Consider the following 27,125-nt stretch of genomic DNA (forward strand, 5'->3'; position numbering starts at 1 on the left):
CGGGTAGCTCGGGGAGCGGAGTCTCCCAGGCGTCTAGCCTGTAAAAGGTAAGAAAAAACGGGAGTAATCCAGGGCTTCCCTGGACCTATAAGAACTCCCTAGAAGATGTTCCCTCCGGGTCGGAGGAAACAAAAAACTGAGGTGTGCTGGGAGGAGCCTCCCTTTAAAGTTTGAAGTGAAGGTGTTTCCTGTTGGAGAGGGAGGAGCCACCATCTCTCGAGGTGCTGTCCTGAAAGACGCTCTGGGAAAACTAGCTTTGCAAAACCTCATCTATGGCATCCCTGGGTCCCAAATTGTAAGCGATTTACAGTCACACCCTATACGCACACCCTACAATGCAAATGATCACTTCCTCAGCATAACCTTTGGAAGCTACACCTGAAAGTGACAGGGACAGACATGCTTCAAAAACTTCTATCAGCATGCCACACAGTTAGATACCGACAATGGACTTCAATATAATCATGTCCACTGTGGAGGGAAGGAGATGTTTGTTGGAACTTTTATTGTCTAAACACTTGAGAGTTACACTCTTGCATTTAATAAAAGTGGTTTAATTTGTCTGCACTATTGGGAGGGCTGTTCTTTATTTTTGCATGTCACGTGGCATCATAAGAAACGAGAGATGTTGCAGTAGATGCAGGGCCAGTTGATAACATTTAATATCTGGTTGATTGTACATTCATTTTAAAGTGCCGAGTGACCTCTTTAATATTCTGAAATTCACTCGCTCTAGTTAGGCCCCTTTCACATTATCGGACCGTTGGTCTGTTTATTACAAGTCCGTTTACGGACTTGTAATGCATCCCTATGGGATCGCGTCCGTTAGCGGATGGAGCATCCGCTAACGTCCGCAACCATCCGCGTCCGTCAGGATCAGTTTTTTCGGACGGAAGAAAACCCTATTTTTCTTCCGTCCGGCGGAACAGATCGGATGAAGACTGACAGACGGTCCGTCTTCATCCGATTCCCTATAGGGGAGAGCGGAGGAAAGACAGGGCGGTCTCTGCACAGTGTGCGGGGACCGCCCTGTCCGCCGACAGCTCAGCGGGGATTACGGAGGATACCTGCTGAGCCGATGGACACACACACACGGAGCGGACACAAAAACGGTCCGCTCCGTGTGAAAGAGGCCTAAGAGTTTTTTATTTTATCACAGTGGTGGAGTAGATATCACAGGAGGAGACTAACTGGAAATCGCTAGAGGAGTTATTCTTTGATCGCACGGTGCACTTTATGGGACATTTGGATTGAATTATTTGGAACTTTGAACGGTTTTCATTCATATAATATTAATGTTCAAAATATATCTTTTATACAATGTTATTCACATGAGTGGATTTATTTAAAAGGGACAGGAGGGATACCCACATCAACCCGAACCATGTTGGTGGGGGAATCAAGCAAATTTCCTTCCTGAAACCTGTGGTAGCAGGAAAGAAATTTGCTCTGTGTATGGCCGGCCTTACTTTGCCTACACACCCCCACTATTGTGTTTGCAGGCACCAAGAGTATAAACAAAAAAAAATGGCTTATAAAAGGGCAAAGGACCCTTTCCCACACTCCCATCTAACAGTACTCAAACAATGAGCACTGTATTGTAGGAGAAATAGGAGAGGGTTGCCATATTAGAGATTATATATATATATATATATATATATATATATATATATATATATATATATATATATATATATATATATATATATATATATATATATATATTTATTATATATACACATACATATATACATGCATATATATATATATATATACACACACACACACACACACACACACACACCCCTATCTATATCAGAAAATAATTATTTGATCCCCTGCAGATATTGTAAATTTGCCCACTTACAAATAAATGAAGCGTCCATTGTTTTTATCGCAGGTGTATTTTAAATGATAGCGATAGACTATCAACCAAAAATCCAGAAAAAAAACCACATGATATAAATTGAGTTGCAGTTCAGTGAGTAAAATAAGGATTTGATCCCTAAGCAAAACATGACTTAGTACTTGACAGAGAAATCCTTGTTGGCAAGCACAAAGGTAAAACGTTTCTTGTAGTTAGTGACCAGGTTTGCACACATCACAGGAGGTATTTTGGTCCACGATTTTTTACAGATCTTCTATAAATCCTTGTTTTTTTTGGCACCTCAAAGTGTCAGCTCCCTCAATACATTTTCTATAGGTTTAAGATCTGGAGACTGACTAGACCCACTCCATGACCTTATTGTGCTTCTTCTCGAGCCGCTTATTTGTTGCCTTGGGAGGTATGTTTTGGGTCATTGTCAGGTTGAAAAACCCATCTTCAGTGTTCTGGCTGAGGGAAGAAGGTTCTCATCCAAGATTTTACAACACATGGCCTCATCCATTGGCCCCCTCAATGTGGCAAAGTTGGCTTGTACCTTTAGCAGAGAAACCGCACCAAAGCGTAATGTTTCCACCTTCGCGTTTGACTGTAGGAATGGTGTTTTTAGGGTCATAGTCAGCATTTTTCTTCCTCCAAACACAGCGAGTCCCCTGCCTCAAGAAGGCATATGTACAGTCATGCCAATAAACATCTAAATGATTCAAAGAAGGATTGGGAGAAAGTGCTGTGGTCAGATGAGACCAAAATTGAGCCCTTTAGCATAAATTCGGCTTGCCGTATTTGGAGGCAGAAAAATGCGGACTATGACCCCAAGAACTCTACAGTCGAACACGGAGGTGGAAACATGATGCTTTGGGGCTGTTTCTCTGTTAGATGTACATGGCCATGTATTGTAAAATCTTGGATGAGAACCTTCTTCCCTCAGTCAGAACACTGAAGATGGGTCTTCCAGCATGACAATGACCCAAAACATACCGCCAAGGCAACAAAGAAGTGGCTCAAAAAGAAGCACATTAGGTCATGGAGTGAGCTAGTCAGTCTCCACACTTTAATCCTTTTATAGAGGGCGCTGAAACTTCGAGTTGCCAAGAGACAGCCAAGAAACCTTAAAGGATCACTAAAGGAATTTTTTTTGTTAGCTAAATAGCTTCCTTTACCTTACTGCAGTACTGGTTTCATGTCCTCATTGTTCGTTTTTGCTTTTAAGTTGCTTTAATTCTGCTGTGATCTCCACACTTCCTGCTTGTCTGGCTCCTTATGATAAATCTCATGGCAGCTTTTCACTGTAATCCAAGCTGTGTGTCTAAAACTCTGTGGACAAAGGAGTGCAGCGCTCTGATACAATCAAAATAAATGTGACAATGAAGTCAGAAAAATTGTTTTTGCATAAACAAAATAAATGAAAAATGCACATGAAAAGGAAAAAATATGTCAAACAGTATACATATAAAGTCCAAATGGTGCCACGTGATGAGTGAATATCATATAGTCCAAAGACCAATCAACTCAAACCGGAATTGAGCGATTTAAAACAATAACTTTCAGTGATGAAGCGAATGTGAATGGAATGACCGACGGTCATTTTATTACAGATCTTTAATACATAATATTCTCAATTTAATCCATTCATGGTTTTTTTTTAAACGTTTTTCAATATTTTAAATATCCCATTTATAGTGGCCGGGTCATTGGCGCTTATTCCTAAGGTCTGACCTTGTCCCACTATATATTTTAAGCTTTTTATTTTATTACCCATACACTTACTCCACTGATATTATTCCTTTGGGGTCTTAGTGGGTATTATCTATACAGCCTTATTATCTGTTACGTTTTATTAAGATGCTTTTTTCACTGCAGTAGATTCCTATTTTGCGGTTAGCCCCTGTGAAACGCATAACGGCGTCCATAGAGAGGTTTGGACCGCACAGTAGTTTCTCTCCAGACCGCCCCCACCTCCTCCGACACTCACATCGCAGTGTAGTCATGTGCACCTATCCGCTTGTCACACATGGCTACACAGACTCCCTATCAGAGTGTGGTTTCAAAACGAGGCGTGGAGCGCACGCTCCGCCGGCATCTTGCTATACCCTGGAAGCGCGGAGATCCAGCGCTCCTTATTTCAGGCTATCAGCCCCTTTTAAGGTTTTTTTTCTCACCTTGTCTGCAAATCTGCTATGGGGCATCCACACCCATGATACTCGGAGCACACACAAGGATGCTATTAGACGCAGGTGCTAATGTGAGTAAGCTAATTGCCTCCTCCCAGATGGTGAGTTGCATTGTGGGGGTTTTGTATAAATATTGTTGCTGGCCACAAGAGAGGGATACCCCATTGAAAACGTGTGTTGACACGAAATGCATCAGGGATGACCTCATTGTGTCACACTATGGCGTCCCCCCTTCTCTTTTTTACATTCATGTGGGATCTGTAAACACGGATGTTTATCTCCTGCAATTCCTGAGCGAGAGGTTCTCCAGTCTGGTTCCATGTTCCAGGAATTTCGCTTCACATCCATCTACCCATATTCCCATCCTGCAGAGACTTCATACCTAGTGTTCAAACACTTATCAAGCCCGATCGACTCTGGAAAAGTAATTTTCACAGAGTCCATTCATTCTGGCAAGCCTGCATCTATACCGGTGGTGGGATTTCTTTCTTTATTTGGAATTCTAACTCCATTCACATTCGCTTCATCACTGAAAGTTATTGTTTTAAATCACTCAATTCCGGTTTGAGTTGATTGGTCTTTGGACTATATGATATTCACTCATCACGTGGCACCATTTGGACTTTATATGTATACTGTTTGACGTATTTTTTCCTTTTCATGTGCATTTTTCATTTATTTTGTTTATGCAAAAACAATTTTTCTGACTTCATTGTCACATTTATTTTGATTGTATCAGAGCGCTGCACTCCTTTGTCCACATTGTTTGTTTGCTTCTCACTTTTCAGTTGCCGTGTCCAGCAGCTTGATACTTATATGTTTTGGCAGCGCAGTAATTCATACCACACTACTGTGTGTCTAAAACTCCTCAGAACCAATCAGATTCATTTTAAAAACAAAACACTGCCCTGGATTTGTTTGTTTTTGTTCTGTGGGTCTCTTTACTTCACAGAAACATGAAACCAGTTTAAAACGAAAGTGAAACTAGAGGCACATTATATGATTGAATTTACCGTATTTATCGCGGTATAACGCGCTCTGGCGTATACCGCGCACCCCCAAAGTGGCCCCCAATCCTGTGGGAAAAAAAGATTTTTTGTTATTTTGTACTTACAGTTTTGATGTCTTGCGCGGCGTCCATCTGCGGCCTCGTCGGGTGTCCTCTTCGGCGGGTCCGGCGTCCATCTTCGGCGGGTCCGGCGTCCATCTTCGGCGGGTCCGGCGTCCATCTTCGGCGGGTCCGGCGTCCATCTTCGGCGGGTCCGGCGTCCATCTTCCATCTTCGGCGGGTCCGGCGTCCATCTTCCATCTTCGGCGGGTCCGGCGTCCATCTTCCATCTTCGGCGGGTCCGGCGTCCATCTTCCATCTTCGGCGGGTCCGGCGTCCATCTTCCATCTTCGGCGGGTCCGGCGTCCATCTTCGGCGGGTCCGGCGTCCTCCCGCTCGTTTCCCGCCACGACTTTGAATACTGCGCCCGCATATAGCGAGCGCAGTACACTCGTGAATCTTCGGGCAGGCTTGGGCGCCTCTCGCACTGACGTCCTGTACGCTCAGGACGTCAGTACGAGAGGCGCCGAGACTGGCCGAAGATTCACGAGTGTACTGCGCTCGCTATATGCGGGCGCAGTATTCAAACTCATGGCGGGAAATCGGGTATCGGCGTATACTGCGCACCCACGATTTTGCCCTGATTTTCAGGGCAAAATAGTGCGCGGTATACGCCGATAAATACGGTAATCTATTTTTAATCATTTTTAAAAGGAATCCGTTAACTATTATGTCTCTATACCCTGTAAACAGTCATTTCAGCAAAACATTTTTTTTCCTTTAGTGACCCTTTAAGGATTTAGAAAAAGATCTGTAGAGTGGACTAAAATCCCTCCTGAGAGGTGTGCAAACCTGGTCTCCAACTACATGAAACGTCTTACCTCTGGTTACCAACAAGAGCTTGGGGATCAAATACTTACTTTACTCACTGACCTGCAACTTAAATTTATAGCATTTGTTTTATGTGCTTTTTCAGGATTTTTAGTTGATATTCCATCTCTATCATTTAAAATAAACCTATGATAAAAAATTATAGACCCTTCATTACTATCACATTTATCAAATAATTATTTTCACCACTCTATATATAAACTGAGTGAGAGGTTTAACTCAAAGAAAGCATGTAATAAGAGAAAAATAAAAAAAGGAGGTCATTACTGATGTCGTGGAAACTTTATGAAGATGTATTTAATATGTATTGTCATAGTGTCTCCCAGCGTTAGTTCTCCTGCAACCCGCTCTAAAGAGCTGACTGGGGCAGACTGACGCTGGTTGAGTCCCGTCTGGTAGTGGAAAACGTCTTAAGGTTGGAGAATGATGTTTGCAGAGTGGGGATATGTCCACCGACGAGGGGCCCTCTGTGCATTAGCGCAGACGATCATCGAGGGGGGGGGGGGTATGTTCGCTCTGCAAGGACATTATTGGTTATAGGCGGATGTGCGCTCTTGTCTATGGGATGTCTAATCAGCATGGTCGGGATTCATAGCACATGCCTGCAGATAGCCTCCCTTCCACAAGCAATAATAGTATAATCCAGATATGCATTGTTCTCTGGAATAGCGCAGAATAAGGATTCCTATCAGCAGTAAAAACGGGAGTCTTGGGTTGTTATGCCCAGAGATGGCGTCCATGTTTGTTTGGCTCCCATTCACCCTGTCTCTGCTCAGACACACCCATCAGAATCATTTAATTGTATTGTATTGTATTCATGTTGTTGTATTATTAACTAACCCTGTTAGAAGGGTTTCTGTATCGTCACATCCTGTGTTGTCAAATCCTTATATGGTCATTTCCTGTGTGGAGGTCACCTCCCATGGAGGAGGCGATTGGCTGCTGGTGACATCACTTCCTGTTTGTGAAAGCTTTTGTGATAGGCTGGATCAGTCATGCTGGCCGTGCTGAGAATGTAGGATGGTGATGTCTTTTTACTTGAATTAATGGGAAATCGAATGATTGGTGAGTGGAATTTTAGCTGAGATGCATTATATCATAAAGACGAAATGTGTTATTATTTAGACCAGGAGATTTGGCTGTGTGCTCTGCATACAACCAACATTTCCACCTCACTGACCGCCCACAGAAAAATGTATGTGGAATCAGTGATAAAGCACAAGTATGCAGACAATGGAGTCAAAACTTCAGGCCTCACTCTTGTTCCACTCTAGTGATTCAAAGTACCAAAGTCATTGGATCAACATGTTACCTAAACAGTAAACAACCAACATATTCAGGAGGTGGCATGCAATAGCCAAGTATTTCTCTCAGAGCAGGATCTCTTAGAGTGGGTATGATACACAAAGTTAAGTAGGAATAAGCCATTGTTTTTTTACTATTTCAATCTACCCAAAGATAACAATGTAGCGAAGAAAGAAAAGTTAAAACATTATGCAGTAATATAGATGCTTTAAAAAAAAAAAAAAAAAACCCTGCATTTATGTTACCAGTGAAAGTAAAAGTCTAAATCTATCGAAGCTTAAACCTAATTCCACCCCCATTTTAAGCCCTATACCAACTAGCCTGTAAGTATACACATTTTTCCTTTACAGGCTAGTTAGTATAGGGCTTAGAATGGGGCTTGGAGCAGGTTTACTTTAACATTACAATAATAAACAAATACCTCAAAAGCCAACTGAATGGTGTCCAAGGTCTTCGAAGGTCTACACACAACAGACAATGCAATAACATACTCCCGTAGGTCAATTGCACCTTCTTCATTCTGTAAAAAAACACAGTAATCAGAAAATGTGACGTTCATTGCTTAAAGTGTAATTGTAAACAATTACCTTGTAAAACAACCCATTCAGTTTAAAATAGAAATAAAAAGGCAAAACATTTTTGTATAGATTTAAAAAAAATATATTATAAATACCTTATTTCCCTTTTTTTTTTTTTTATTAGTGATCATATTTTCTGTTCTTAGCTGCATAAGAGCTGGGGGTGGAGAAGCAGCAGTACACTAAGCTTCCCAATGAATGGCTGTGAAGGGGAGGTGTGTCAGGACAAGTCTGATCACTGGAGGAGAGTACACCAAGTTCCCAGAACATCTAGAGAACTGAACACGGTGTGTTCTCCTGCTTAGTGTGGTCAGTTTTTAATAGGAAAGCAGAAGGACTGACAGGAACGTTACAGTATTTCACACAAAGAAAGCAATACAAAGAGAACAGAATACGTTCTCAAGTACATGGCACAGAGGGCACATATCAGAAATATTAAACGCTGAGGTAACAAACGCTTGAAATTTTTAAAAAATTGTTCGTCAGTTAAATCTTTTTTAGACATGGTTCAGACTAAGCCTGACATTTTTAGGTCAGAAATGACTGCTGATTATTGACCAGGAGGGGAGGTATGTGTTCTTACTTTGCAAAATGTACCAATTGACATTCATTCTGGCTGCGGTGTATATTCCTCCACCATTCAGTCCTTTAACATTGCGTACTCTCCTTGCCTTTCAGTTGTGTAACCCGGATGTGCCCTTGGTTGTGGTGGGGGATTTCAATGGAATTATAGACCTGCAGTTGGATAGACACCCTGCCCCAGTGGGAGTCGCTGGGGCGGCAAGACCGGCCCTAGCGAAATTTATGGAGAAAGTGGGTGGATAGATCCCTGGAGAAAGAGAAATGCCCTAGAGAAACGATTTCTCAATTTTCATGCTTTGCCAAGGCGCACATGTCCTTATCCAGGATTGATATGCGTCTGTGCTCGACCTCGGCATCAAAGTATGTTGAGGGTATACAGTATCTCCCTAGGAGTATTTCGGACCATTCCCACCTCCTACTCCACTTAAAGGTCAGACCCGGGTCTAATTTGTCGCGAGCACCATGAAAATTGAATGCCTTTTGACTAAACCTTTTCCCCTCCCATGCAAAAATTGAGAACGACGTTGTGGCCTACTGGCAAAGACATGCCGATTTATCCTGACACGAATGCTGCTTGGGATGCAGCGGAGGTGAATGCCATCAAACATGATACAGCTGAACAGAGATCAGGTTGCTCAAATGTTTAAATGCTTAGAGGCGGAATACATAGCCAACTCAGGGGAGGGCTCCCGTGAGGCATGGATAGCTGCACAGGACGCATTGACTAGAATTGATATTTCTAAAGCGGACAAAAAGCGTTTTACTAAAATGGCCTTCTACGAGGATGGGGAACAGACGGGTAAACTTCTGGCTAAAATAGTTCAGTCACAACAGGCGACTTCATCCATTGGGGCCCTGGGTGTTGGAGGGGAAAGACTGGTGAACACTGCTGATTTAGTCACGGGGGAACTGGTAAATTTCTATTCTGATCTCTATAAATCAAAACAAACCCACACGCTGGAGGAGACTCTGGATTTTCTACAGGGGATAGAGATACCATGTTTGACGGAGTCCCAGGTTGAAGCTCCCATTACTATTGAGGAGATGGTTGAGGCTACCAACTTATTTCCTAACTCCAAGGCACCAGGGGATAATGGCATGCCGATTGAGGTGTACAAATGGTATGGGGATGTTGTGCTACCAAAACTGCTTCGCACTCTGAATGCGGCCAGGGACTTGCAACGGCTCCCTAACTCCATGAGACAAGCCAGTATAGTCCTGTTACTTAAACCCGGGAAAGGTCCACTAGACTCTGGCTCCTATAGGCCCATTTCGCTCCGTCAAAATTACATAAAAATCCTGGCCAAAGTATTGGCGATGAGATTGAATAAGGTGATAGCGTCAGTTATACACCCAGATCAATCAGGTTTTATACCGGAGAGATCTACCGCTATTAACCTCAGGAGATTGTTCATTAATATACAATCCTCAGTGGATAATACGGGGCATAGGGCATTGCTGTCTCTAGATGCACATAAGGCATTCAATAGCAGTACCTATGGGCGACGTTAACCAAATTTGGTTTTGGGCTGGTGTTCCAATCTTGGGTGCAAGCTCCTGTACGATTCCCCCTTGGCGGTCATCAGGGAGGAGGGCAGAGTGTCTTCTCCCTTCCCGCTTTACAGGGGGACCCGGCTGGGTTGCCCCCTGTCACCTTTGTTGTTTGCTATTGCCATAGAACCTTTGGCGGCATTGGTGCGTTCCAACCCCTAAATTACGGGTTTTCAATATGGACAGACGCATGAAAAGATTATGCTTTATGCGGATGACCATGTTTTTATTGGGTGATATGTCGGGATCCCATCGTGAGACTATGTCAGTGGTTCAGACCTTTGGCTCCTTCTCTGGCCTCGTAATCAATTGGACTAAATCTGCAATTATGATGCTAGAATCTGTGGCCCCTCAAGGCCCCACGTTGCAGAACATCCCGATGTCCACTAAATTTAAATATTTGGGTGTCTGGGTTACGCCTCAGCCACTCGACTATATTGCTCTTAATCTCACTCCCTTGGTGGGCAGGATTAGAGATAAGTCTAAAATATGGTCAAAACTATAAATGTCCCTGGTAGGTAGAGTAAACCTTACAAAAATGTTTTTATGCCGCAGCTTTTGTATATTTTGCATAATACCCCTATGGTGGTCCCGCTGAAAGTCTTTAGAATTATCAATTCCCTTTTCCGGGCTTTCCTTTGGCTCAACAAACCTCCCAGAATTAAATTGGAACAGCTACAGAAGCCGAAGGAGGCAGGGGGGCTAGCTCTCCCCAATCCTTGGCTGTATTATCTAGCCTCTCAGTTGCAACATATTGCTCAAGCTATATCCAGGGGGTTGGGTGACCCGGTGGTGGACATATTACAACATATGACTGGCATGGATAGTGTAGTTACAGGTCTTGAAGCATTACAATGTGCTAAGTCGAACAGACTCTTCCCCACCTATGCATTGATTCAGAAAATTTGGAACAAAGATTGTCAATTTCAGAACATAGACGGCTTTACAGGGAACAGCCCAATTTGGAACAATCAGTACTATGGGGAGTTGCTTCTTTAGACTTGTGGAGAGCAATGGAGGAAATCATGGGGTTACCCATTTGGTTCATATCTTCTCTGGTGGCCGTCTGCTCTCTTTTGTGGAGCTACGGGAGAAGTTTGGACTGCCGCAGTCAATGCACTTTTACTACCTGCAGTTGAGCCATGCTATTAAGGCCCAGGCTGGGAACAATCCGTGGGTCTTGTCCCCTGCCCCGATTTTTCACTATATGACTGAGGTGTCCAGTTTTAAAGGCTTTATCTCCAGTTCATATGCCATGCTACTCTCATCCTTCCTACCGGGTATCCCCTCTAGAGTGGTGACCTCCTGGGAGAGGGGTGTAGGCGTTTTTGAGGAGGAACAATGGGAGGAGGCATTGCTAGCCATACAGGGGTCCTCGCTTAACGTGGCACAATGTCTATCACAATTGTATATTGTTCTACGAGTACACTTTACACCTGCTAGGCTGTACAGAATGGGCCTGGTGGGGGATGATAACTGGCCTAGATGCGCTAGAGATCACAGGGAGCTCATCCATCTGATGTGGTGGTGCCCTAAACTGCACCCCTATTGCACAGGGGTTCTTAAAACCCTGAATGAGGCGTTTATGGTTCAGGTACCACAAGACCCTAAAGTGTGTATTTTGGGCATTATAGATGACTTGCCACTTGACAATCCGAAAAAAGCCATTGGCAGGGCCCTCTTCCAGGCCCGCAAACTTATCTTCCATCACTGGAAGGCCACGGAACCCCCCAGGTTGGGTGAATGGATAGCTCAGATGGGATTTACTCTCTGGGCAGAGAAATATATATACCAGCACAGAGGCCGACAGGGGAAGTTTGAATTGATGTGGGCCCCCTTGGTTGAATACACCAGGGCTAGCACCGCTCAAATTGGTGTTGGACAGGTTACTGCTTTAAAATATGGGTGCAGCGGAGCACAGCTTAATCAATATGCTGACATATATAGGGGAGAGTGGGTGGGCCCGGGCCTGGTTCACCGTCTACTATGGGATGGGTTATGGAATGTGAGAGACTACATATATTCTTTTCATGTTTTTATAGTAGTCCAATGTTGTTTTTATTGGAGTGACTGTCTAACGGTTTATTTTTCTTAATGTTTTATGAAAAAAATGTATGCAACTCAGTTTTTTTTCCATATGTACCAATAAACATCCTTTTTTGAGAAAAAAAAAAAAAAGAAAGAAATTACTGCTGATTGGTTAATGCCACTTAGTAGTGGAACTTTTTGAACCTTTGAAATGTTATTTGCTGACAAGTTAAATTGTATGCTGGCTGCTGACATCAATATAAGAATATGATATCCCTACAAAAATTCCCACTTTCACTCAAGTGCCATGACCATTTCAAACACCAACATTGGAAATCAAGCTACAAGGGATTAAAGGGGTTGTAAAGGTAAAAAAAAAATTCCCTAAATGGCTTCCTTTACCTTAGTGCAGTCCTCCTTAAAAGGAGCTGTGTGTTAGTGGGCATCCTGACTATCCTGCTCGCCCCCTCCCCCCTCAAGAGGCTTTCTCCACACCAGGGAGAAAGCCTCCCATTACGGTGTGTATATTTACAGACAGAAGAACAGGAAGTGAGGATTTCTCAGAAGAAATAAGGACATTTAAAAGCAAAATTGAAGGATGAGGTAAGTGAAGGAGGTAAAGGAAGCTATTTAGGGAAAACATTTTTTACCTTTACAACCCCACAATTAGTATGGCAACATGAAAAGGGAGTAGAAAAAGTATACTTCATGAAAATCTTACTATTTAGCTCCTGAGAAGTATAAGTAGCCAGAAAGTGGATTCAAACCCTTGGCATCCACTAAAAGCTCAAACATTGGTTTGGTTGGCATTTGCCTTTAAATAAAGCATTGTTCCACCAAACAGGAAAACATTTCTTTCATTCCAACCAGTTTGTAGATCTGGAGTAACCAAACTCCCTATACAAGCCCTAAACACTTATCTATTTAAGGAGCACCTTCCTTATCTGAAGTTTACACTACAAGCAGCCTCCCCACTTGCCTTGCAAGCTGTAAGCAAGTCACTGTTTTTTCACAACGAACAGTGTAAGACCCCTTTCACACTGAGGAGTTTTTCAGGCCGTACAGCGCTAAAAATAGCGCCTAAATACCGCCTGAAAAACTCTAGCCCAGCCTTCTCAATGTGAAAGCCTGAGGGCTTTCACACTGAGGCGATGCGCTGGCAGGAGAGAAAAAACAATGGGAAACCGAGGCGCATTGCGGGCGGTATTAACCCTTTATCGGCCACTAGCGGGGGTTAATACTGCACCGCTAGCGGCCGAATCCTGCAGAAATTCCGCGCCTCCCGCCCCAGTGTGAAAGGGGCCTAAATGAGAACTCTAAAAATAGGGCCGATGGTGCACCAATATGTAAGTACATGTAGGTTTCAAAACAATTTTTCCAAGACTGCATCTTCTGAAACTGTAGATACAAGTGGTGTGAATGAGAAAGGAGCTTGTTTGTCTTTAGCTTAACCACTTCCATACTGGGCACTCTTACCCCCTCTTTCTGCCCAGGTCAATTTTCAGCTTTTAGAGCTGTTGCACTTTGAATGCCAATTGCACTGTCATGCAACACTGTACCAGCATGGAATTTTTATAATTATTTTTTAGACAGATAAAGCTTTGTTTTGGTGATATTTATTCACCACTGGGTTCAATATTTTTTGCTAAACAAACAAAAAAGTCAGATTAAAAAAAAAAAAAAGGTTATTCTTACTTACGGTTATAAAAATTTAGCTAATACGTAATTTTTCCCCATTTACAGATGTGCTGGCAGCCGTGCCCCAGGTGTTGGCCCTCCTTTTCTCACACAGACACTGCGCGTAAGGAAAGGACTAAAAATATGTTTACATTTGATAAGCTGGGATTGGACACGGCTGATCACATGGTAAAGGGCAGCTGTGATTGGCCCTTTACCCTGATCAGCTGTGCTCACAGACCATGCCCCAGGGGACGCAAACCATCTTTCAGCTATAGCGCGGTTTCCTTTGTTGAGAGGCTTCCACATAGTTCTATACAGTAGTTGGTAAAGTTGAATAAAGACACCAGTCCATCCAGTTCAGCCTAAGTACATCACCAGACTGGCCACTGCCACACTCTGGTTTTGTATCCACCCCCTGTGTGAGCAGCCTGTAGTAGAAGGGGCTTCTGCTAGGTCCATCCCACAGCTCTGCTTTCTGCACAAGCCATGTGCAGCATAGTAATGATGTCATTGCTACATTTATAAGGTAATACCTAGGTTTGCTTTTAACCACTTAACCCCCGGACCATATTGCTGCCCAAAGACCAGAGCACTTTTTGCGATTCGGGACTGCGCCGCTTTAACTGACAATTGCGTGGCCGTGCGACGTGGCTCACAAACAAAATTGGCGTCCTTTTTTTCCCACAAATAGAGCTTTCTTTTGGTGGCATTTGATCACCTCTGCGGTTTTTATTTTTTTGCGCTATAAACAAAAATAGAGCGACAATTTAGAAAAAAATGAATATTTTTTACTTTTTGCTGTAATACATATCCCCCAAAAATATATAAAAAAACATTTTTTTCCTCAGTTTAGGCCGACACGTATTCTTCTACATATTTTTCGTAAGAAAAAAAAAAAATCACAATAAGCGTTTATTAATTGGTTTGCGCAAAAGTTATAGCGTTTACAAAATAGGGGGTATTTTTATGGCATTTTTATTAATATATTTTTTTTACTAGTAATGGCGGCGATCAGCGGTTTTTTTTCGGTACTGCGACATTATGGCGGACACTTTTGACACATTTTTGGGACCATTGGCATTTTGATAGCGATCAGTGCTATAAAAATGCATTGGATTACTATAAAAATGCCACTGGCAGTGAAGGGGTTAACACTAGGGGGCGGGGAAGGGGTTAAGTATGTCCCTGGGTGTGTTCTTACTGTGGGGGGATGGCCTCACTAGGGGAAACACTGATCCTCTGTTCATACGTTGTATGAACAGAAGATCAGCATTTCCCCCCCTGACAGGACCGGGAGCTGTGTGTTTACACACACAGCTCCCGTTCCCCGCTCTGTAATGAGCAGTCGCGGGTGCCCGGCGGCGATCGAGCCCGCCGGGCACACGCACGGGAGTCGGGGGCGGCGCGCACGCGCCCTTAGTGGCCGCTCAAAGAGCCACCGTATAGCTACGGGCTCTCGCCCAGGAGAGCCGACTTGCCGCCGTATAATGACGGTGCGCGGTCGGCAAGTAGTTAAAGGGTCACTAAAGGAAAAAAAATGTTTTAGCTGAAATTACTGTTTACAGGGTATAGAGACATAATAGTTAACGGATTCCTTTTAAAAATGATTTAAAAAAATAAAAAACAAACAATCATATAATGTGCCTGCAGTTTAGTTTAGTTGTTGCTGTTGTTTCCTGGTTCTCTGATGTACAGAGAGCCAATAGAGGGCAGTGATACTTTGTCTAAAACTCCTCAGCACCAATCCAGTTTCGTTTTACACACAGTCACCACAGAGAGAAAGCTCCCAGTACTGTGGTGATCAGGAAACAGACAACCAGGAAGTGTCCAGAACAGAGAGGATTTACAGCAACATCAAAGCAAAAACGAACAATGAGGACATAAAACCAGGACTGCCGTAAGGTAAAGGAAGCTATTTAGCTAAAAAAAAAAAAATTCCTTTAGTGACCCTTTAATGCACACAAAGTGGATGTATATCCTTTACATAGCTAGTGAAAATTATATTTAAAAAGGTTTTGTGCCTGAAGTGAAGCTTTAAGACTGTCCTACCGGCTTGCTCTTTAAAGTGGGAGAAAACTCCTGTCTCTAACTTTTACCTATAGGCAAGTTTATAAGATATTTACTGTACATGCAGTCTATGTACATGCTGGTGCTGCTTAAAACACCATATAAATGTGACCGAGTTTTTATATGCTATGGAGAGGATATCGGGGCTGGAATTCCTGGTGATTGTGGATTTATCCCACTTCTGTATCTACATTCATTTGAAAAGCGAGTGAGGTCCTGTAGGGCCATATACAGTTGGTGGGTGTGCATTTCTTCTGCACCTGGTGGATCATGTTTATAGGATTTCATCACACAAGAGTATTTAAAGAGACGATGTCTGGGATAATATGGATATCGACTAGCAATGAATTAGAAGAATATGTATTTTTATGTTTGATGGAAGATTTAAACACGGTTATTATTGTGAATATATGATTTGTATATTTTTACTAAAGGATTATTAATTGATAGATTTACACTATTCACATTTGTAGTGTGTTTTACACCTCAAGGGGGCAGCTGCACTTTGAATACACAATTATTTAGGTGGCGCCGCCTTATCACATTTATGGTAGACAGGGACACATATGACCTCTTGCTCTGTCATATTGTCCCTCCACGCAGACAGTGGCCCGCTCTGGCATAAGGTGGACTGCAACTGCAAAAAGGTACCCTTCACTCATCACTCAGGATGTGATTAGTATACACCCGCCTCTCCCCTTAACCCTTTTAGGGGGTTTGAAGTGGTCTGCGGTTCTTTCCTGTGTTGTGTGTCTGGGTGGTGCTTACTGCAGTACACTTTACTATCACTGGGCTGTTTGTGCTATTGAATGAAAAGGTGGGTAGTGGGTTTTCACTCCACCAAGACCGTATACATGAATTGTTTGAGGCCCCCTAACGTCATAGGGGAAGGACAACTTCTTTGACTATGGTGTGATGGCAAGTTTTACTATAACTTTAGATGGGTGGATGCTGGCTGATGACATTACAATGGCATTCTCCAAAAGTTACTTAGATCCAGGCTGGACTTTACCCGCACACAGAGAAGGACTCAGCATTACCTCTCCTGCAGCACACATGACAACTCATGTTTTTTTTCCCCACCATTTTGTGCTTACGATTCCTGGCATTTATAATTGGGGTCTGAAAGCCTCATCTTTGTAGAGTCTTTGGGGATGGAACAATCACCTCTGGCTGTTCCTGCTCAGACCCTACCTTTCTTGCTTGCAAGTCTCATCGATTTACAGGCATCTTTGTTCTACATGCTTCTGATTAAGGGTACTATTTCCGTTTGTACAGTCATAAAGAACTTCCAGATTATCTTGCTTAAAAAGTTAAATTTTCTTTATTTAAAAACTGCATCATATAAATATTACAGATTTAGATTACCGACTAATAAACCAGCCCTGTTAATTTAAAAAAAACATTTTTGAAGATGAGGAAAGTACTTACTTCATCAAATAAGGCAAATAGGTCCTCTAATTTCTCCGTTACTGGAACAGACAGGTACTCTGCAAACTCCTTTAGGTTTATCTTCTCTCCTTTCCTTTTCTTGGCACTTTCTGAGAATTGTTTCAGCTCTTTTTCAAGCTTTTCTGGCTTTAACCTGTGAACAAAACACATCATTAAATAAGCAAAGCATATTTAGAAAAGTACAATTTAAATAGGGTTAAAACTCAAATTTTAAGGCAGTCATACATAGATCAAAATTAAGAAGGTTCTGTAGGGACCGGCTGAATTTGCAACTGTGTTTGGGAAGGTGATTGTGCAGAAGTCGATCTACTGATTGGCTTCTGTAGAAATGCCCTGTTAGAAAATGTCCTCTCGATCTGCACGTCAGCTATAGCCGGCAGCACTTATTACTGTAACCAGATGGATGGGATGTCTCGCCGCTCTTAGAATACAAAGGCTCAGTGGGGAGGATTCCCCCATCCACATTGAATGTGTGGATGGGGGAATCGAGTCTTATTTTTCCATTCAACCTGCTGGTTGAACAAAAAATAAAAGTCCTCCATGGGTTTCCATACAGCACATAAAAGGTGACTTTATGAAGCTAGACAACGCTTTACCGCCAGTGCGGAGAAACAATGCTGTAACGTATGGTCCTGTGTTTTACTACTTATGTTTGGCGACATAATAATGAATGGGTCTGTCAATAAAAGCTGAACTCCAGGCAGATTTAAAAACAAAATTTAATGCAGTTCTGCAAGAATGAAACTCCTTCAATGTACTTTACACACCATTTCGTAAGAAAGTAACCTCATCAGTATGTTTGCTGCTGCTTCATTGTCCAACCAAAGGCTGGAGTGAAGAGAGGTGACCAAGAAAAGTAGTAGAGAAAAGTGAAGTCACCGACCGGACTGTAGATGTATGGTAGGGCTGAACAAAGTTATATATCCTTTCACAGCTAAAATAGCAGCTGTGACGAGATCCTTCCTCGCCCAGGTCCTGCTCTCCCGACACTCCTCTGCTACCAGTGAGTCAGCTTGCAGATTGCAACGTCTGATGGTCCAGTCATCCAAGGTTCCGGGATCCGAATTACAGCTATGTGCCATTCGGACCCATTAAGAACAAACACCAGGCAGGCTGTATGTAAGTTCCAACAGGACTCTTTATTTTCAATTACACAGCACACTTTTATACAGAATTTGGAACATCCCACTCCCAACAACCGCTTTCCTATTGGTCAATTGTAAAGTATATGCAGTCTTCACTCAGGTCCCCCTTGACCATGCAAATGAGGACTTGAAATTGTCAACAGGGATTGGTCCAATAGCTTGGATAGAAAGACTTGTGTATTGAGACAGAAGCCCCAGGGGGTAATCAATGTACACAATAACCCGGTTCTAGCTAGACGGACTGACTCCGACACCCGCTCTTAACCTGCAGAACACAATAAAAGGTATTTCGCAAGCTGGTTCCACTTAGCATTTCAAAAGCCTTGCATTGAATGTCCCTCTCCTGTGTAACAGATGTCAAGTAGAAACACTTTAATATCTCAAGGTCCATGACATTACTTCCCCTGGGAAACAGTCCAACAGCCGCAGTGGGACCCAAACGGGTCAACTCGAGGATGTTGGAAAAATAGTCTTAAAGTTCCAGGACTGTCTGCTGGGATGACCCATCTGCCTTCCTGTTTTGAGGTCCTGGCCCATAATCGGACGGCAAGAGGCTCACATTCAGTCCTCTCCAAAAGCCCCTGTCCCGGCTAGGTCTGTCACACATCACCCCCTTTGGCAGGAGACTAACACTGGGAGAGACCCCAATTCCGGTACCCCCCCAGTACCCCAGATAACTTGTCCCAAACAGAGCATTACTCACCCAGCCAATCTCTGCCTCTCTCAGAGAACACGCCTGCCGCTGGGGAGAGGCCTGGACTGGCCCTTCTCCCTGGAGTCCTTTCAGCCGCTGGAGAGAAGACAGGGTGGCTGGGCTCAGTTCATCATGCCGTTGGTAATCTGGGCCAACTGGCCACCATTCCTGGGGTATACCAGTGGAGACTGCAGTCCCATCCACTGATGCTAGGTAAAAATCCCCCAGTGCTTGCAAAGCAAAGCCGACATCCTCCTGTCTCAGTGCCGCACCATGTTCTGGGGTTGTGTCCATGGAGATCGGAGTCCCATCCACTACCACAGGAACCCCCTCTCCTGTTAGTTGAGAGCAGAGGCCTGGGGCACTCTGCTCTGTTGCCAGCTCTTCCGCTGGGTTGCTGTGAGTGGAGACCACAGTCCCATCCACCGATATCCGCTCAAGCTGTAGTGGGGTGCAGCCGCCAGTAGCATCCTGTCCTGCTGCCAGTGATTCAGCTGGGAGTACGAGCTTTACCACCTCAGCTTGTTGCTGGGGAGGGGGGCCAACCGCCCCGGCTCCCTGGAACTCCACAGTTGGTCCCAGTACTGGGCAGAGATGGCTAGCATTCTGCCCTGTTGCCAGCACTTCTGCTGGGGGTGCATAATCCATAACATCCTCTGAACAGTCCATACACTCTGTAATCTGTGGCTGGGGAGTGATCGCCATCTTCTCACCCTGAGCCTCCGGAACTGCCACAGGGGTGGGGCAGAGGTCTTGATCCCTCTGTCCGGTGACCAGCGCTTCAGCTGGGGAAGTTCCTTGTAACTCCACAAATACTGTACTTGGTGCTGGGCAGAGCACAGTGAAGTTTGGCCCTGATACCAGCTCTTCTGTTGGAGGCTCCCCAGGTTGTTCTTCCTCAGCAGAAAAGTCTATCAAATCCCCTGTCTCTACAACTGGTGTCTGGGGATAGAGGTTCACCATCTCCTGTCCATGGAACCCAGAAGATGCTATGGGCACTGAGCAGAGGTTAGCAGAGCTCGGCCCTGCGGTCAGCACTTCAGCTTTGGGAATGGCAAGCTCCCGATTTTCCACTGCTGATTCATCAGCCAGGATTTCATCACTGTCAGCTGATATTTCCTCATAGTCCCAGGTAAAGGGAACCTCACCCTGCTGCTGAGCGGAGTCTAGCAGCTGTTTGTAGGCGATTTCCAGTTCCCATTCCTGAGCGGCCAGGAATTCCAAATCTTCCTGTAACCAGTGCACTTCCGGGACATTCAGTCTTCGCTCTCTGTGCTCCATTATTTCCTCCCAACGCCACTCCCGATCGCTCCCAAAGTTGGGATCCCTGGACATCCTCCAATACAACAATCCCAGGCCATCATAGTCAAAGCCTTCCGTGGGGCTGTCATCCGCTGACCACGGGCACTCTTGGACTACATACCACCGGAGGGCTCTGTAGCTCTCGTCCAACCGCATCTCTTCCCGGATCAGCCTGCTTAACTCTGCTGTCCACTCCTGCTTTGGTTGTTCCCCCAATAACAGCATCCGTACTTCATACTGTGACCAGTACCTTACATGGATGGAGGGGAGAGCTTTTCCCTGGTGTCGCTGCTCGCGGGCTAGCGCTTCTTTCCAGAGTTCGCAGCGGATCGAATCAGACCATCCAAGCAGGACCTCCTCTGATACTGGTCCTCTGCGCTGTATCTGCTTCTCTCGCAACCTCCTTCTGAATTCCTCTTCCATGGTTACTGATATCTGTACCTCTCCTCTTCTTTCATTTGGTGCTGCTTCTTTAGGCGTTGTCACCGATCGCCGCATTTCTGCAATTCTCAGCTCCTGTTGCCGCTCTCGTTCTCTCTGTTGTCGCTCTCGTTCTCTCTCATCCTGCCGCTGGAGGTCTCTAATGGTATTCTGTATGGCGGTCTCTGATGGGTTCGCACCATATAATGCCAACCGCTGTTGAACTCGCTGCTGGAACAAGTCTTCAACTGACCGGGGTCCTGCATCACCATCCCTCTGATCCATCTCGGCTAGCGCAATGATCAGGGTGGCCTTGTTCTTCCCACCGGTCCCTCCACGGCTCTCAAGCAAGTCTTTTAGCATGGTTCTCCTCCAGGCTGCATAGCTGGTCATTCATGGTGGTGGTTTGGAGTTGTCCCAGTAACTGGAGAGCAAATCCCACCGCTGCCAACCAATGTGACGAGATCCTTCCTCGCCCAGGTCCTGCTCTCCCGACACTCCTCTGCTACCAGTGAGTCAGCTTGCAGATTGCAACGTCTGATGGTCCAGTCATCCAAGGTTCCGGGATCCGAATTACAGCTATGTGCCATTCGGACCCATTAAGAACAAACACCAGGCAGGCTGTATGTAAGTTCCAACAGGACTCTTTATTTTCAATTACACAGCACACTTTTATACAGAATTTGGAACATCCCACTCCCAACAACCGCTTTCCTATTGGTCAATTGTAAAGTATATGCAGTCTTCACTCAGGTCCCCCTTGACCATGCAAATGAGGACTTGAAATTGTCAACAGGGATTGGTCCAATAGCTTGGATAGAAAGACTTGTGTATTGAGACAGAAGCCCCAGGGGGTAATCAATGTACACAATAACCCGGTTCTAGCTAGACGGACTGACTCCGACACCCGCTCTTAACCTGCAGAACACAATAAAAGGTATTTCGCAAGCTGGTTCCACTTAGCATTTCAAAAGCCTTGCATTGAATGTCCCTCTCCTGTGTAACAGATGTCAAGTAGAAACACTTTAATATCTCAAGGTCCATGACAGCAGCATTTCAGGTATACCATTTGCCTAGATTTCAGCTTTTATTATTCTGCTAATGAATTAAGTAATATCACCTTCAAATAGAGGGAAAAATAAGAGGTCATTGACATAGTATAGTATGTGTGTACCAATAACTACAAGGACATATCTGGCGCAGTTGGCTATAATGAAAAGAGATCCAACAAAATCAGTATTTTTTCATAGATGACAGCATCTGTCCTTGAATTATAAAAATGAGCAATTCAGTGAAAGATCATCTCCCAACAGATATAAATGGACATTCCAGAATGTACATGTTACCTACCCCAGACTTCTTACAAGTCTTGCAAACTCCAAGAGAGAAGTATCTGATGGGAGACGAAGCTGGCCCTCTGCTAATGCCAGCTGACAGTCTTCAAATGTGTAGTCTGTGACAGACACATCCAATGCTCTTTAAGAGAAAAATTAAATGTAAACATAAAAGAGAAAAAAAACAAATGTCAGTGAAGTGTAACATTTCATCCTTGATGCAGTCTGAGCACCACCTGCTGATGGCACTTCTTATTGCAATAGTGTAATCAAAACCTATTTAGGCAAAACAAAACTTCAAATAAACATTATAAAATTATACATTATAAAAATAAACACCAACCCAAGAAGTTTCATTAGGGTTTGTTGATCTCGATTATATATCAGACAGGAGGCTCATATCTTATGCATTATCTTTCCTTTATTAATGCTCACAGCAGAATGTATTTCTAAAACCTTCAGTGTAAAAAACTTTAAACAACTACCACCCCCAGCAGTCCATATAGTCACTAACCACGTCCCAACGGGGACCTCCATAAAAGGGGACTGCTTGTGGTGGTTCCTCCTCTTTCTTTCTGCTCACAGGATCAGATAAGTACCTCATTCTATTAAGCAGTATTGTCATTCTATTAAGCAGTGTTGTTTTACTTAGGGATATACAGGGATCCTTCCTCCCTGTTTCATTCCTTTTTGTCTTTGCTATCGCTTCTTACAGAGCGATTCCTTTCATTTATATTCCCTCTCATTGTGAGATTTTTTCCTATTTCTATCCATTTACTAGTTACTCAATATACCTTTGTCTCTGACAGTATTTCTCTTCTCCCCGTCCTAATCGCGCTGTTTCCGTTGCTCGGGAGCCCCTCCCTCCCTCCTCATTACTGTCCCCACCGCTGGCTGTTCCCTCACAACCAGCGTGTTGTATTGCCTATCGCCGCCATGCTGAGGGAGGTCACGTCTCCCTCAGCTTCTTCTGCATAGCGCGCGCGTACGGGGGGCGGAGCTTCACTTCTCGATCGCTCGACCAATCAGCGCCCAGCGGCCGTAGTCTCGCGAGACTTCGTTCCCGGGCCGCTGGGAGAGTTCAGGCTCCCCTCCCCTCCGTCGCCATTCGGCGCCTACGGAAGGGAGGACAGGTTGGAGCCTGAGAGCCGCATTTAACAATATACTAGATTACTTATTACAGGTACTATTCCTTACCTCACGCCTGGCCCCTGCTATATACACCCTGCTTGAGGCATATATACATAGGGGTATAGTGTGCAACAGCTAACGGACTTCTGTCCCAGAGAGCCCTGCACTGTCCTTACTGTAGCAGTAGTAATACATACTGTGCCACTCATTAGCGCTGACATGTCAGACACCAACCCTCAAACCCTCAATGGAGATACTGCTCCCACTGGCACTTCCCATACCCTAAGTGCCTCTCAACTGCAGGACATTATCCAAATGTCCATTCAAGCGGCCCTGGCTTCCACTGCCCCATCCGCTTGGGCTTTGCAGCCCGCTATTAACCCTCCACCACCGCCCCAGAGCGGTGAACCACCTTTTAAAAAGGGTAAAGCCTTACATAAAAGAAAAAACACACCCTGGTGGTGCTTGACTCCCCGGCAGGGGAAGAAAATAGTGTGCAACAGGTAGCCCCCACCACGGTCTACCATCCCCAGCATCTATCTGAAACTTCTCGACCCCTGGACCCCAGGGAGACTCAACAAAAGGGGTATAGAGCCACTAGAAGGGCTAAGCCGGATTCTTACGAGGATTCCTCTGCGGAGGATTCGGCCGATCCTTCCGAGGGATCGGATGTATCAGATGCCCAATCAGTTATTGGAGATGCTGGGGCTACGGCAACTGACACAGCCGCCAATCCTGCCACGCAGGACGAGGTCCTCCTGGACGCCCTGGGAGAACCATTCTTCCACCCGGACGCAATTACTCACCCGCGTTCCGGGGAATGGACACCCCTGCCACACGTGGCACAATATGTAGAACTGTGGGCCAGGAAGTCCCTGGACAGAACTGCCCGCAACAAACTGAGGGCCGAATGCCCCAGACCCTCGATACCTAAAAAGGTGGTAGCCACTCCGGAGGTAGACCCGGTCCTTACAAAATACCTCCTAAAGACGGGTAAATTTCAAAAGAAAGGCATTGAGAGGTCCTTCCGGTCAATACAAGACCGCGTCCTGGACCTTATGGGCCCACTGACGAAAATCCTCAACCTGTCCGAGCAAGCAGCAGCTTCAGGGCAGCCAGTTGATCTACCACAACTGAGAGGTTGGGCGCAAAGAGCCCTATGCCTAGCGGGCACCGCCAACACGGCATGCTCTGTAGAACGGCGCAGATCAATCCTCATGCGCCTAGATCCCCAGCTCTCACATCTGGCAGAATCCGAACCCGGCCCATCGGCTGAGGGCATGCTCTTCGGGGACATGGTCATTAAGGATATCAATAAGTTTGTGGGCTTGTTTACCAGCCTAGACAAAGCCCAAAATTCCTTAAGAAGAACCGGAACCAGTAAGGTTTTTAACAGGGCCGGCAGAAGTAGAGGCCGTTCTGCCGGCCGCTCCACCTTTTATAGGCCACAGGGTAGAACCTCTGCCCAATATCAATATCAGGCTCCATCCTACTCCGCCCCGGTGGCTCAACCGGCACCCTTTTTTCCTCCCAGAGGCAGACCCTGGCGCGGACGCGGGGGACGCGGCTACCCTCGATCCAGACCTCATACTGGTGAGTATACCTTACACCACACTCGATCACATTCCGGTGGGGGGTCGTCTGAGATATTTTACCCACGCCTGGTCTGCGATTACGGCAGACGTGTGGATTTTAAATTCCGTAGAGGGGTTCGTGATAGACATACTTACCCCCCCGCTTCTCAATATAATCCCCCCCCCCATTCAATTTGCAAAACGAAACAGTCTTCTTATAGACAAGGAGGTTCGGGACCTGCTTACCAAGCAGTCCATTGTAGAAGTGGACCCTTCTTCCCCAGGTTTCATGAGCAACCTATTCCTAGTACACAAAAAAGGGGGAGGCTATCGCCCAGTGATCAACCTCAGGGGCTTGAATCAATACGTCCAGTACCGGCATTTCAAGATGGAAGGAATTCACTTCCTTCGGGATCTTCTCCAACCCAGAGACTGGCTCGTGAAAGTAGATCTCAAAGACGCATACCTTACGGTCCCCATACATCCGGACTCCCAGCACCTGCTGCGTTTCCCGTGGAAGGGCAAGATGTGGCAATTTACTTGCCTTCCCTTCGGCCTATCGTCCGCCCCATGGTGTTTCACCAAAATTATGAAACCAGTGGTGGCAGCTCTAAGGAGCAGAGGAGTGCGACTGATTATTTATCTGGACGACATCCTCATCATGGCCTATTCCAAGTCCCAAGCCCTTCTCCACATGTCATGGACTATATCCCTTATACAGAAACTGGGCTTCATAATCAATCACGACAAGTCAGTTCTAATCCCATCCCAACAATTTTTAGGGTTTACAGTGGACACCGTCCAATCTACCCTCAGCCTCCCCAAGACCAAACTTGCGCTTATCCGCAAAGAGATTCGATCAGCACTACGCAGGGGATACCTTTCCCTACGTACTCTGGCTCGTCTGGTGGGCCTGCTGGCTGCCTCTGTCCAGGCCATATTTCCGGCCCCCCTGCATTACAGAGCCCTTCAGAGGCTCAAAATCATGCATCTGAGGCAAGGCCTCAAATATTCAGACGAGATCCCTCTATGCCAAGAAACCACCGAGGAACTGAGATGGTGGCTACACCATGCTGTCGAGTGGAACGGCAGAACTATCTTCAATCCCAGCCCGGACGTCGTCATAGAGTCGGACGCCAGTCGCTTGGGCTGGGGCGCCCGGTGCGGCGTAGCTTCCACAGGGGGGACTTGGTCCCCAGCAGAGACATCCCTCCATATCAACGCACTGGAGCTATTAGCAGCCCTGTTCGCTGTCAAGAGCTTCATGCCTCATTCTCCCGCATGCTGTATTCTTTTTCGCATGGACAATGTGGCAGCAGTGCAGTATGTCAACCGCCTGGGAGGCACCAAATCCAAAACTTTGGCGTATATCGCGAAAGATTTCTGGCACTTTTGTCTAGCCCACGGCATTACTCCTATAGCGGAGTACATCCCGGGAATCCTCAACTCAGTGGCCGACTGGAACTCTCGATATCTTCGAGATTCCAGCGACTGGAGACTGGATCGATCAATATTTCTCCTCTTGCAAAAGCTTTGGGGTCCGCTATCCTTCGATCTCTTCGCCTCCCGACTCAACCGCCAACTGCCTCGCTTCTTCAGCTGGAGGCCGGACCCTGAGGCTTATGCAGTGGACGCTCTCCGCCAACCCTGGCCGGAGGGAAAACACTACGCTTTTCCCCCTTTCCAGATAATCTCCAGACTCCTCCTAAGGATAAACAACCTGGGAGCAACTGTGGTGCCGATTACGCCATGGTGGCCGACCCAACCATGGTTCCCACTGTTACTAGCAATGTCTGTGGATTCTCCCAGATTACTCCCACAATTCCCTCACCTCCTCACCAGTCCGAGCGGGGATCCTCATCCCCTGGTTCAGGAGGGCAACCTTCCACTCCTCGCGTGGTTAGTCTCGGGATCCCAACCCCTAATAGAGTACTTTCAGAGTCAGCTCAGAATCTCCTCGCCCTGGCCTGGGCCCCCGGGACTAGATCAGCATATCGATCAGCCTGGAGACGATGGGTTCGTTGGTGTGATCAACGACAGGTTGATCCCGTTCAAGCCCCTATATCACTAGTGGTCAACTATCTGGCGGACTCGTTTGAATCCGGTAGCTCGTACAGCTCTATTAACATCTACCGATCAGCTATTTCGGCCTATCACTGCCCTGTAGATTCTTTGCCAATTGGCAGACACCTGCTAGTGTGTCGTCTTTTAAGAGGTGCAAAATTTCAACGTCCCCCTAGGCCTAGATACCAAGCGACCTGGGATGTTTCCAAGGTGCTTGATATGTTCG

The 27,125-nt window shown here is 45.5% G+C and overlaps 1 protein-coding gene across 1 annotated transcript in view; it reads right to left on the reverse strand.

Annotated features, from left to right (window-relative positions):
- Positions 1-27,125, reverse strand: part of LPCAT1 (lysophosphatidylcholine acyltransferase 1) — a 243,208-nt gene that overhangs the window by 22,797 nt on the left and 193,286 nt on the right. Inside the window, exons 10-12 of the mRNA XM_040353529.1 lie at positions 22,147-22,272; positions 17,215-17,368; positions 7,719-7,817 (exon numbers count right to left, since the gene is read on the reverse strand). Of these exons, the coding sequence (XP_040209463.1) occupies positions 7,719-7,817; positions 17,215-17,368; positions 22,147-22,272 (379 nt within the window). The remainder of the gene's footprint in view (positions 1-7,718; positions 7,818-17,214; positions 17,369-22,146; positions 22,273-27,125) is intronic.

Source organism: Rana temporaria, chromosome 5 (assembly GCF_905171775.1).
Source record: "Rana temporaria chromosome 5, aRanTem1.1, whole genome shotgun sequence".
NCBI classification, from domain to species: Eukaryota; Metazoa; Chordata; class Amphibia; order Anura; family Ranidae; genus Rana; species Rana temporaria.